General features: G+C 45.5%; 1 protein-coding gene across 1 annotated transcript in view; it reads right to left on the bottom strand.

Annotated features, from left to right (window-relative positions):
* The window catches only part of LOC102248707 (histidine-rich glycoprotein-like), a 20,253-nt gene extending 6,362 nt beyond the window's left edge, over nt 1-13,891 (bottom strand). Inside the window, exon 1 of the mRNA XM_014537273.1 lies at nt 13,839-13,891. Within this exon, the coding sequence (XP_014392759.1) occupies nt 13,839-13,891 (53 nt within the window). The remainder of the gene's footprint in view (nt 1-13,838) is intronic.
* Nucleotides 13,892-14,276: the final 385 nt, after the last annotated feature.

The raw sequence follows: 14,276 nt of genomic DNA, 5'->3' as shown, positions 1-14,276 counted from the left end.
ACTGGGGATGTGCCCGCAACCCAGGTACATGCCCTTGACCGGAATTGAACCTGGGACCCTTCAGTCCGCAGGCCGACGCTCTATCCACTGAGCCAAACCGGTTCTGGCAGGGATATTTCTTTTTTAGTGTAGACATTCATCACTATAAACTTACCCCTTATTTCTATAGAGTAGACCACTAGGGTATAATTCAGTGATGGCGAACCTATGACACGCTTGTCAGAGGTGACACGCGAACTCATTTTTTTTGGTTGATTTTTCTTTGTTAAATGGCATTTAAATATATAAAATAAATATCAAAAATATAAGTCTTTGTTTTACTATGGTTGCAAATATCAAAAAATTTCTATATGTGACACAGCACCAGAGTTAAGTTAGGGTTTTTCAAAATGCTGACACGCCGAGCTCAAAAGGTTCGCCATCACTGTCCTAGCCAAAGCAATCAGCAAGATAAAAATGGCATTTGAATTGAAAAAGAAGTAAAACTGTCATTTGCAGATGACATGATACTATGTACAGATAACCATCAAGAATCCACCAAAGAACTACTAGAACTAGTCAATGGATTCATCAAAGTGGCATAATTCAAAATTAATTTTCAGAAATTGGTTGCATTTTTCTGCACCAATAATAAACTATCAGAAAGAGAAATTAAGAATGCAATCCCATTTACAATTGCATCAAAAAGAATAAAATACTTAGGAATAAATTTAAGCAAGGAATTGAAAGACCTGTACTCAAAAACTATTAGACATTGAAGAAAGCAATTGAAGAAACACGAGTAAATGGCATAGACTATGCTGATCATGGATAGAAAGAATTGACATCGTTAGAATGTCCATATTCTTTTTTCCTCCCTGGCTGCTTGTGGATCAGCCCCCATCATGAACGACACAGTAACTATCCGACCAGGAAGTTCATGACCAACAGACAACTTCAGTGGAAACAAATGCTCACTGACGTCCTTCATCCTGGGAAGGCAACAGCACCTAAGACAGAAATATGGGGGAAACTAGCCAAAACAGACAAGACCACAGCAGGTGCCATCTTTGTGTTTGGATTCAGCACCCATCTTGGCTCTGGCCGGATGTATGACTCCTGAATTACCCAAAGGAAAGGGAGCCCAAACATAGACTTGAGAGACACGGCCTGTGTGAGATGAAAGACCTGAAGGGAGCAGCGAAAGGAACGGAAGAACAGAACGAGGGAAGTCGGGGCCCGCAAAGGCCGTGTTGGTGCTGCAGCGAGTGAGCTGGAGATGGGACGACGGAAGGAGTAAAGATTCTGCGGGGACTTCATCTGTGGCGACTGCTGATTTTTCATGAGAAAGTTCATAAACTAAGAACTTAAAAAAAAGATAAAATTTCTGTATTACCTAAAGCAATATACAGATCTAATGCAATCCCTATCAAAATACCAATGACGTTTTCACAGAACTAGAACAAATAATCCTAAAATTTATATGGAACCACAAAAGACCCCAAATAGCCAAAGCACTCTTGAGCAAGAAGAACAAAGTTAGAGGTAACACGCTACCTGATATCAAGTATACTATGGCTATAGTAAGCAGCATAAGGACAGACAGATAGAAAAGAGTAGAGAACCCAGAAATAAGTCCATGCCTATATGCTCAATCTATGCCAAGAAAGTGAGAATAAATAACGTTGTAAAGACAGTCTCTTCAATATGTGGTGTTGAGAAAGCTGGACAGGTACATGCAAGAGAATGAAATGGGATAACTTTCTTACACCACATACAGAAATGAACTCAAAATGAATCAAAGACTTACATGTAAGACCCAGAACCATAAAACTAAACAAACAAACAAAAAAACCACAAACAAACATGGGCAGTAAATTCTCTGACATCACTTTTAGTAATTTTTTTTGGACATGTTTCTTCAATCAAGGGAAACAAAAGGAAAGATATTAACAAATGGGATTACATCAAACTAAAGGGAAACCATCAACAAAATGAAAAGACAACTTACTGAATGGGAGAACATATTCGCCAATGATATTTCCAATAAGGGGTTAATATCCAAATTTATGAAGAACTCATAAAACTTAACACCAAGAAAACCCCAAACAATCCAGTTTTAGAAAGGGCACTTCTTCAAAGAGAACATACAGATGGCCAAGAGACATATGAAAAGATGTTCAATGTCACTAACCATCAGAAAAATGCAAATTGAAACTACAATGAGCTATCACCTCACACCTGCCAGAATGGCTACCATCAACAAATCAACAAATGACAAGTGCTGGCGAGGATGCGGAGAAAAGGGAACCCTCGTGCACTGTTCGTAGGGATGCAGACTAGTGCAGCCACTTTGGAAAACAGTATGGAGTTTCCTCAAAAAATTAAAAACGGAACTGCCATTTGACCCTGCAATTCCACTTCTGGGTATTTATCTAAAGAAACCCAAAATGCTAATTTGAAAATATATCCACACCCCTATGTTCATTGCAGAGCTATTTAGAACAGCCACCATATGGTAGTGACCTTAGTGCCCATCGATGGACAATCGGACAAAGAAGATGTGGTGCGTGTGTACAATGGAATATCACTCAGCCACAAAAAAGAATGAAGTCTTGCCATTTGCGGCAACATGGATGGACCTACAGAGTATTCTGTTAAGTGAAATAAGTCAGAGAGAGACGAACACTGTATGATTTCACTGTGAGTGGTATCTAAAGAACAAAATAAGCAAACAGAAACACACTCATAGATACAGAGAACAAACTGATGGCTGTCAGATGGGAGGGTGTTGGGGGGCCGGGTGAAAAAGGTGAATAGATTGAGATGTAAAAGTTTCCAGTTATAGAAATAGTTATGGGATGTAAAGTACAGCATAGGGAATATAATCAATAATATTGTAATAACTATGTATGGTGCCAGATGGGTACTAGACATTACGGTTGATCACTTCATAAGATATATAAATGTCTAATCACTGTTTTGTACACCTGAAACCAATATAATATTGTATGTCAACTTAATTGAAATTTTTTTTAATCAAGTAAAGCAAGCAAGAAAATAATAAAATAAAAAATTAATGTTTCGAGAGGTTTCATTCAAAACCTGGAAACCACTCAATTGTCTTTTAGCCGGTGAATCATTAGGCACACTGTGGTGTGTACAGCCATACAGTGAAGCTCTCGGCAACAAAACAGAAATACTGAGGCAAGCGGAACATCGGTGTCACAGGCATTCTCCTGAGTGAAAGTAGCCAGACTCAAAGGCTACATATTACACGATCCATTTGTATGACGGTCTACAAATGGCAGGACAACTGGCACACAGAACAGTTCCGGGTTCCCGGATGGGGGTGGGGACGATAGGTTGATGACATAGGGTATCAGGGAACTTTGAAGGCTGATAAAAATGTTCTACATTTTGATGAACGGAGTGATTACATAACTGAGCATTTGCAAAATTTGTAGAACCATATAGCAAAAGTGTGAATACTATTGTATGTAAACCGAAAAAGATAATTAAAATACGGTGCATTATTTGTTCTGATGGTGCTCATAGGAGAGAGAAGTTTCACTTCCTGGAGATTTCATAGAGATCATGGCACTTGCACAGGTGCCCGTAATTGGGCGTTGTGGTTAGTTGGGTTAAAGGTAGGATGTGCAAACAGCTTTAGCTAAGGCTCACGCTTGGGAGTGAGTCGCTGTCCCGAATGGCTAAATCCTAAGCATTCTGTTGCAGGAACACTGAGCCCTGAGGCTCCATCGTTCATGAAGGACCAGATTTCCGAGGGCTCTTGTAAGTAGTGTGATTTGTTACCGGCGTGCTAGGCATGCAGTAGAAGACCTTGACTGCAGGTGAAACATAAGGAACAGTATTCCCTAGAGATAGGAAGTATGTACCAGATCTATCCTGGCCTCATATGAGCTGAATGCTTTTCAAAGTGTTTTTAGTTTCCAAAAATAATCAACTAGGACAGTGATGGCGAACCTTTTGAGCTCGGCGTGCCAGCATTTTGAAAAACCCTAACTTAACTCTGGTGCCGTGTCACATATAGAAATTTTTTGATATTTGCAACCATAGTAAAACAAAGACTTATATTTTTGATATTTATTTTATATATTTAAATGCCATTTAACAAAGAAAAATCAACCAAAAAAAAGAGTTCGAGTGTCACCTCTGACATGCGTGTCATAGGTTCGCCATCACTGAACTAGGACAAAGGAGGTGGTGGGGATAAATTTGCAAGTTCGGAATGGTATTACTTTAAAATATAATTAATTATTTGGAAATGTTGAGCTCTTAAATTGTGCCTGGTATTTTGCCAAACTCTGGCCATATCAGTGTCAACAAAACAGCTGTGGACTTATAGTCAAGTAAAGAAGAGAGACAAAGCATGCAAGAATATAAATACACCCTAGGATCTGTGCTGTTAAGGAAAGCAGGGGTACTGCTGTCGGTATTAGAGCCAGGAAAGGTGCGACTGAGGAGACAGCATAACTGAGATCTGACGGATGAGAAGGCAGCGTGGAAAGCCAGGAGGAGAATGTCAAAGAGCGATGGTGCACGGGAAATACATGGGATGTTAATGAGCTCAATGTGATGCAAGAACAAATAGGAGACCAAGGTGGCTGAATGTGGTCATTGAATAAGAAAATTGTTAAAGGGGGACTTTAAGGCCACAGTAAAGAGTTAAGTTTTATCTCAAATACATTGAGAAGCCACTGGAATAACAGAATCTAATTAATTTTTCTTAATTTGTTATTTTTGAAAGGAACAAATTCTTTCGTAGTAAGTACACAGCAAAGAACTCCCCCTGCCCCCGAACCAGTTGGGATTTATTTAGTCATCTGCTATTCCATCATCATTTAACACTTGATATATTCTCGTACACAGCCGTAATTCCACCGTCAAAACCAGGAAATTCACACTGACGCTTTCCTGCCACCTAATTCTCACACCCTTTCAAGTTTGCCAGTTGTCCCGATACTGTGTTTGATAGCAAACTGATCCAAATCAGAGTCAGGATATTAGTTCTTGTGTCTCTTTAGTCCTTTCCAGTCTGTAGAAGTTCTTCGTCTTCCTTTAACTTTTATGACATTTTAAAAACTTTTCTAAATTGTGCACATGTTTATTCAGATCCTTTAATAACAATATAACATGCTAATATGATAAATTATAATTTGCAAAGCATTCTCACACATTATCCTTTAGTTAATAATAATCACGTATAATTATTTTATTGAGGGCTTACTACATACTAAGTATATTGCTTAGCTTTTTATTTTTAAAATATATTTTTATTGATTTCAGAGAGGAAGGGAGAGGGGGAGAGAGAAGTAGAAACATCAATGAGAATCGGCTGCCTCCTGCACACCCCTCACTGGGGATGGAGCCCACAACCCAGGCATGTGCCTTGGCCGGGAATCAATCCATGACCTCCTGGCTCATAGGTTGACACTCAACCACTGAGCCACACTGGCCAGGCTGCTCAGCACTTTATATGCATTAATTCATTTAACTAAAATCCGATGAGGCTGGAATATTTTTAACCATATCAAATTTTCTTTCTTTTTTAATTAAAATTTATTGGGGTGACTGGATAATAGGATCATATAGGTTTCAGATATAGATTTCTGTGTTACAAGAGCTGTATATTGCACGGTCAAATAATTTTCCATCATGATCTTTTTAACATTACAGGCCAATTACTTTATAGAATGTCCCTCAAACTGGGCTTGCGTGATGTTTTCTCATGATGAGGTTTATATTATATTGATTGGACGGGGCAGTAACAGTGGAGATAAAGTTAAGTGGGCCAATACAAGGTATGTCTCAAATTAGAAAAGTAGAATCAGCAGGATGTGTTGACAGCCGCTGTGATGATTGACAGGAAGAGAGAAATCAAGGAAACTCCTAGTTCTGGGGCTTAGCAAAGAGTTGAATATTGGTTCTACTTACTCAGATGGATAAGAAAGGAGGCAGAGGTGGGAAATATTAGACATTTTGAACTTTATATGTCTATTAGACATTCAAGAAACTGTGTCTGGTTGGTTAGATGCCTGAGCTTAGATCTCAGTTGAGAGGTCAAACAACAGGTGGAAGCCAGGTGAGTACAGCTTGACTTAAAGTCACGGAGCTGGCTGAGAGCATCTGTGGGGAGACAACAGCTGCTGAGGGAGCCCTGGGTGCTCCATCATCCAGATGTCAGAGAGAAGAAAAGAAACTCATGAGTGAGACCGAGAAGGAAGGAAGACAACTACAAGGTTATATGAAGAAAGCAAAAAGATGAGGGGCTCTAGAAAAATATGGTGGGTATCTGAGTTGATTGTTGCAAAGAGATCAAGTAAGACGGGGCCTGAGAAGTGTGCATTGGATCGAGGGACAGTATGGAGGCCACTCTTTACTGTATTGAGTGCAGATCTGCATGCTGGGAAGACCATGACTGAAGTGAACGGAAAAGTGAATGAGTATGCGTGCAGGTTTAAGAATCTCCCAGAAAAACCGAAGTAAAATAATAACAAAACTATAACTCTATAAAGCCAAAGCGCTGGAGAGATAACAGCAGCAGAAGGTATATAAACATTCTTCAAGATAAGGGACAGCGGGTGGGTGAGGGTGACTCTCCAAAAGAACAGAGAATGCTTCAACACAAGGCTTGTGTCAGGCGCGAGAGTCACCACTGACTGGCCCGTTATTCATTATGTGGAATTCTGAAAGGGTCAGGAATTGCTCTGAAGATATGGGGTGTGATGTGTGACTAGATACAGAATGGAAGATTGAAATACAGTGCAGCTAGAACCCATCTCAATCCCCTATCCCTCCTTCTATTCAAGTACTGAGGTGAATACACCTCTGGCCCTCATGTGAGCCTGGGCTTTTACCTCTGGAGATACTGAAACCAAAGAAACTCTGGTCTGTGGATCCCAGGTACTGCTAAAGTCAGGGTTAGTTGTTCTGAAAGTGTGCGATTCATTCTCAGCTGTAAAACTCTCATTTTTCTCGCCCTCCTCAGCTCCTAGCATATTGGTAGCTACGCTTGCTCTTTCTAAGCAGGAATGTGGAGATTACCCCACACTAGAAAAGACCTGCAGATACTGACATTTTCAGGGTCTTCCCAATCAAAGGTGCCACATCTCTGCCGAGTGCCCTTGGAGCTGAGTCCATAAGTTAGCAGGCTCCACCCCGAACACAGAGCTTCTAGCATCACTTTAGTGCCTCACTCTCAAATACAAAAGACATTCTGAGATGACCACATATTTGAGGAAATCTCTAACTTGAAATACAAATGCCAAAACAAGCATTCTATGAACAAAACTCAGAGAAAACTGAGACAATGCAGAAAGCAAAAGAATTTCAAATGTCCTAAACAAAATAAGTAAATATATAGCACCCATAAAAAAACAAAAATAAAAGCATACTATTTGTTAAAGGAGCATACCAAAAGCAAAAGAGAACTCTTGGGAAAAAAATTTAAAATTCAAAATTCACTAGAAGAATTAGAAGACCTCAGAGGCTTCCCAGAAGAAGAATAAAGTGACAGAGTTGGAAGACAGAAAACTAATAAAGTGTCAATCCAGGAGGCCAAACACCCAAACAATATTTCAAAAAGACAGAACAGAGAAATGGGTCGGAGGCAATTCTCAGAGAAGAAATGCAAGAAATTTTCCCAGAAGTGACACAACTTTCTACTCTGTAAGTTCCTCACATAAAGAAAGAAGAATCCTCACTATAGCACTACATCATGAGATTTTAAAGCAACACTAGTTGTTTTAAAATCCTGAATTTTCCAGAGAAACAATGAGTATTTGAAATAATATCAGACTTCACTATCTAGGTGTTAGAAACAGTGAATTAATGACTTTAAAATTCTGAGGAAATACAGCGTCCAACCTAGAATTCTATAACCAGCTAAACTCTGAACAAACGTGTGACTGGAATAAAGACATTTTCAGACATGTAAGGTCTGTACACTGCTAGATGCATTTTTCTCTTCTTCCTGTGCACATTTCCCACCCTTGCTTGTAGCTGGGTATGGCCATATGTCGAAGCCCCGGCCAGAGGACTGTGAAGGCATGGGATGTATATAACTTCACTTGCTTAAGAAGAAATCTCCTTTCTTTGATTTCTGTTCTTGCGTCCTTGCCTTTGGCTGAAAGGCTGACAACACTGGAGCCACTTGTAGAAGATGGCAGAACCACCTTCAGCCTGAGACCCTGAATGGCTACATGGAGCAGAGGTCCCACCATCCTCTGATAAAGTCTATTCTATTTTACTTTGTTTTAATTTTATAATAAAGTGTATTTTACTTTTAAACTTGTTATTTTTTTTAAGTCATTTTGGGGATCTGTTTGTTACAGCAGCTTAGCATTACCCTAACAGTGCATAAGGTTTTAAACAATCTCCTATCATGAGCCCTCTCTCGGGAAGTTTCTAGAAAAAGTCCTGCATCAAAATGAGAAAATGAAACAAGAAACAAGATAGGGATCTACAAGAGGGAAATGAAAATTTCCAGATGTCGGTAAAGGAAAATTGTCGGACAGGAGCTGAGCAGCGACCTGGGAGCAGCCAGTATTGACTGGAGGTGGACCAGTGCTTCCTGGGGGGTTTCTGAGAGGAACGGTGAACCTGATAGATGCCTCGGGTGCATGGGAAAGAAATCTCTGCTTCTGCCGGGGCTTTAGGGGAATTGATGAACGTGAGGGAAGCAAAGCAAGTTTTAAAATGGGCTATTACTGCCCGGCCGGCGCGGCTCAGGGGTTGAGCGTCAACCTATGAACCAGGAGGTCACGGTTCAATCCCCGGTCAGGGCACATGCCCAGGTTTTGTGCTCGATCCCCAGTGGGGTGCGTGCAGAGGCAGCCAATCGATTCTCTCTCATCATTGATGTCTCTCTATCTCTCTCCCTTCATCTCTGAAATCAATAAAAATATATTTTTTAAAAAGGAAAGAAAGGAGAGTACTCACAATACAATGTATAACTCAGCTATAAACATTACTGGTATAATTATCATAATGTACATATTGACTTAACACCAAAGATTTGATATAAACATTTAGGGGAGCTGTGAGATGGAATATGGGGGCAGGGGTGTCCAGGAGTTCACGCCTCCTTTGAGTAGAAGGAAGTCAGTACCCCCTTCCTGAAACAGAGATGAAAACCAGAGCAACCTGTGATGAAGGGGGAGGGGTCCGGGTGTGGGGGGTGCGGGGAGAAATGGGGGACATCTATAATACTGTGAACAATAAAAATATTTTAAAAAACAAACAAAAAACACCAGAACAACAACAAACAAGGAATGGCCTAAGATGCCATTTAGAACAAGGAGGTAAAAGCCAGAAGAAGCCTGAGGATCAGGCGCGGTCTGCGGGGGACTGGAGCCTGCAGCTGGGCTCCGGTGCGAGAGTGCACATTGTCACCAGGGGAAGAATCCAAAGGAAGTTCACGCGCGAGTGGGCGGTGAGCAGTGGAGATAGGAAGGTAAGGAAGCTAAGGGTGGGGAGGAGATGGGGGAGGCAGTGCTGGGAGTGATGAGGCAGGTCTCAGGGTGGAAGTCCTTACCACCCAGGGCCGGGGGCCTCGGGTTAGACCCCCCAGGAGCTGGCAAGGGCCTCAGCACAGCCCGGCCACAGAACCCGGCCTTGGACCTCCCTGAGGGATATTTATGCCTGGTGTTTGGATGCTGATGGGAGGGGTCGAGACCCGTGAAGGCAGAAAGGACGGGAGAGGAGCAAACCCACTGAGAGGGCCTTCGAGGCGGAGGGTGAGAGGGACCAGGACTCCATGGGAGGGGTTCACCCTTGCAGCTCCTTGTGACTGGGGGGTTACTCTATAGACCTGGCACGCTTCTCTCTTCCTGATGACCCCGTGTGTGTCTGCGGCGTTTGGGGGAGAGGGGCGCTCTCCTGCAGCCGTGCCCCGGCCCAGGGCTGCCACATTGCCGGCCAGCGTACCTGCTCCGTGAAGTGGCCACAGGGAGGACGTGCCTGGTCTGAGGTGATGGGATGGGTGGGACAGGAGTCAGGGACCCACGGTTAGAGGTGGGTCTGGAGTCGCTGGGAGGGAGGGAACAGTTGAAGCCTTAGGAAGTGGGGCTCACAGTCGAGAAGGACAGAACCAGCCCTAAAGGAGGGAGGGCTGGAGCAGAGGGAGCAGCGAATCCAAAAAGGATGCAATGGGACATATTGGGGAGCAAAGGGGGGACCGCCCCCAATCCTCCACCTCATCCAACCTGCACCCTTTCTTTCATCCCGCGCCTCCCTCCTTCTGACCTGACCTCCAATAGCAAAGGCAGCGGAGACAGGCGCTGGTTAAGCCTGTCTCAGATAATTAAGGAAGACAGTTTGATGCGAGAAACCAAAGACCAGAGGAGCCGTGGAACCAGCTCAGGCTGTCAGTTCAGGCCCCGCTGCGGCCCTGAGCCTGGGGGCTGCTCCTTCCAGGGTAACCACCGGCCAGCTTCGAGGGCCTCCACCTGCTTCTCCCAGGAACTCTGAGGGGGGAAGCCTGGTGGACATCAGGCGGCGTTCATGGAAGGGATAGTTCTGCTTAACTGTAGGCTCAGAACCTGGCTCGGATTTGGAATTAAGAATGCTATTGGGCCCAGCCGCGTGGCTCAGCGATGGAGCATCGACCTATGAACCAGGAGGTCAGGGTTCAATTCCCGGTCAGGGCACATGCCCAGGTTGCAGGCTTGACCCCCAGTGGGGAGCGTGCAGGAGGCAGCCAATCAATGATTCTATCTCATCATTGATGTTTCTCTCTCTCCCTCTCCCTTCCTCTCTGAAATCAATAAAGATATATATATTTTTAAAAAGAATGCTATTGGAACTAGGATGTTCCAGTTAAAAACAAAACTTTGTGCAAAATGCAGCGAAGTGAGCCCCCTACGCCGGCCCTCGCTGGGAGACGCGCCTCCGCAGGGCCCTCCGTGAGGCCGGGCAGCACTGGCTTTTGCAGGAATGGCCACGAGAGCGAGCGGGTCACCGTTGCTTCTGGAAGAGGAGTTGCACCCGGGCTGGGACCTCTCAGACCCGCGGCCTGCCTACCCCTCTCCTCATCAGCTCGTAGTCACTTACCCAGGAGTCCAAAGAGCAGACGCCACAGGCCGGGGACACCAGGAGGGACGTTCCCTCTCCCCATCTTGAGATGACTCAGCGGGCAAGTCCCCAGGGAGAAGCCTGGGAGCGAGGAAGGGTGGGCTGCAGAGGCCGCTCGAGGCACGGTACCCCCGCCTCCAGGGGAAGTCTAGTCGCAGAACTCCCGGGCCAGTCAGGGCCAGGCGGGCCTCCAGGGTGGGGCTGTGGAGCTCCACAGATTGTCCCAGTTTGTTCTGGTTTTCTTCTCTTTTCTCATGAGCACGTCAGTCCGAGGCATTTATACCGGCCAGAGCCTCGGCCCTCCCTGCCCAGGGAGGGGCATCTCTGTGCCCGGCTCTGCCGTTTGTGCTGTTGGCACAGAGGTCCCCTGCCCCAAAGGCAGCCGAGGGGGCAGGCCCGGGAGGGGCGAGGAGGGGATCCGTGCTGGGAGGAAGGGACCCGCCCTTTGAACCAGAAATGATCCTAAGTCTGTTTGCTTTGAGTGTATGCCTCATTTCATAGCAGGCGCCTGTAGAGAAGGAAAGAGGAAGAGGAAGAGGAAGCAAATGGATCTTAGAGGTCAGCAGGTGTTCATCCAGGGAAGCTGGCGCCCTGGGGCCTGAAGAAGCAGCCACACGGAGGCTCCTCCAGGTGCCGGTCCGGGGGTCCTTCCTCTGCGCTCCGGGCTCTCACGCGGTCCCCCTGAGAGAGGGGGAGGGCCGGCGCAGCCGCTGGTCCGGCCTGGCTTTGGCGAGGGCTCAGAACGGGCCAGGGCCTAACCCATGACCGTCCCATTTCTAGGCCTCCCAGCTTGCAGTGGCTGAACTTGACACCGCAGGTCAGATGTGCAAGGACAAAAATGTAACGACTTGCTCTCACTGATCTGACTTTGTTCCTGGGCGCGTCCCGCCAAAGGCAGGGAGGCTGTGGTGAGGGATGAGGCCGTGAATTGAGTGCCAGATGTTGGCTTTCATTTCACTTCCTTTTAAAAGGGTCTCTTGAGATCAACCAAAGGACTTGTATGCATGCAAATAAGCCTAACCTATGGACACAGACACCGGGGTGAGGGCATGAAGGGGGTTGGGGGGCGATTGGGGGGTAAGGACACATATGTAATACCTTACTCAATAAAGAAAAAAAAGGTAGAGAAGGTTTCTGCCCTCATAAAGCTTACATTCTAGTGGGGAGATAAATACAATAAACAAGGAAACTAATTAATAAATATAATAATTCCCACTGATGGAAAACACTATACGGAAAAGGAAACAAGGTCATGTGACATTAGCAGGTAGGAAGAAGGAACACACTCTAAGGCAGCGGTTCTCAACCTGTGGGTCGCGACCCCTTTGGCGGTCAAACGACCCTTTCACAGGGGTCGCCTAAGACCATCCTGCATATCAGATATTTACATTATGATTCATAACAGTAGCAACATTACAGTTATGAAGTAGCAACGAAAACAATTTTATGGTTGGGTCACAACATGAGGAACTGTATTTAAAGGGCCAGAAGGTTGAGAACCGCTGCTCTAAGGTGTAGCCAGCCTTTGTGAAGCAGTGACATTGAACTGAGATCTGAAGAACAAAGCTCTTGAAGAAGATCCTAGAGAGGGCTGAGCACCAGCAGCCCGAGGCACCACGAGGAACTTAAAAAAATTGAAAACGGAATCTGGGTAACTGACACCCAGTAGCTAGGCAACCAAAGGCTGTCTCAGTCCGTCTCCAGGGATGCTGACCTGGCATGGTTTCCTAAGATGTCCTGTGGCTTCCGTCCTTCATGCCCTTGCCTGTGCTGTTTCTCCATCTGCACACACTCCTCCCTGTGGGCCCTTCTCCCACCTTGTTCACCTGATGCACTCCTGCTCATGCGATATCGCTCTAAGAAGGTTTCCTTGACTCACCCAGGAAGAGGTAGGCCCTTCCTCCTCCTGGCTCCCATGGCAGCCTAGGAATACCACTCACCTCAGCGTACTATTTAATCATTTATTTTCTTGTGTGTGTGTGTGTGTTTTAAATCTTTATTGTTGAAAGTATTACGTATGTCCCCTCTCTGCCCCATTGATCTCTCCCACCCGCCTCCAGCCCCCACCTCAGCTCCTCACCACCCCCCATCTGTGTCCATAGGTTATGCATATGAGTTTACTGGTTGATCTCTTCCCCCCCAAACGCCACCTTCCCCTGCCTTCCCTCTGAGGTTTGACAGTCTGTTTGATGCTTCTATGAGCATGGATGGACCTCGAGCGCATTACGCTAAGTGAAATAAGCCAGTCAGAGAAAGATAAGTGTCACATGATCTCACTCATATGTGGAATCTAATGAACAACATTAACTGATGAATAATAATTTATTTTCTTGTCAAAAAATTTAAAAAAGGGTCTCTTGGAGCCCTGGACGGTATGCTAAGTGGTTAGAGCGCCAGCCTGCAGACCAAAGGGTCCCAGGTTCAATTTCCCGTCAAGGGCACGTACCTGGGTTGCTGGTTCGACCCAGGCCCAGTAGGAAAGCACTTGGGAGGCACCAATCTATGTGTCTCTCTCACATCTATGTTTCTCACTCTCCCTCCCCCCCTCGCTCCTGCCCTTCCACTCTCTCTAAAAATCAATGGGAGAAATATCCTTGGGTGAGGACTAACAACAACGAAAGGTCGCTTGGAGCACATATTGTGTGGTTGGTCTACTTCTATGCAAAGCCTGCGATGATGTGTAGCTATGACCGGTGGCTCCAGGGGGGTGATATCAGAGTGGCAGGAGCGCTTGGCGGGCTGGCAGTGTGTAGGCACGTTACAATGCCACGGCCTCAACACAGGAGGTGGCCGCCTTGCACACTTTCAACGCCATCTCAGGGCTGGATTTTTCCTTCCAAGGAAATCCCGCTGAGGGAGGCGCACTCCTAACGGGCGGGGGAAGAGGACCCCACTCCCTCCCACCCCACTGGCCCCAGAGCCGGCGCTGCATCCACAGACCCTGAGACACAAGGGTCACAGAGAAAGAAGGAGGAGATCGGTCACAGAGAAAGAGTCTAGTAACTCAGCCAGACTCACACGCTAATAAGTCAGGAGCTAAACTAGCAGGCCAGCTTCAGAGCCTGTGCTTGCACACACACCCAGGAAAGAGGCCAGGAGCCGAGGGCGGGAACTTTTGCTTTCTCAGGTGCAAGAATTAGTGTGTCACAGCGCCATAGGCATTCCAGGGGCCCACACCTGTGCAAAGTAAACAGAGCGTG

Source organism: Myotis brandtii, unplaced genomic scaffold (genome assembly GCF_000412655.1).
Source record: "Myotis brandtii unplaced genomic scaffold, ASM41265v1 scaffold1750, whole genome shotgun sequence".
NCBI lineage: Eukaryota > Metazoa > Chordata > Mammalia > Chiroptera > Vespertilionidae > Myotis > Myotis brandtii.
The sequence above is the reverse complement of the archived record's forward strand: the minus strand, read 5'-3'. Positions and strand labels throughout refer to the sequence as shown.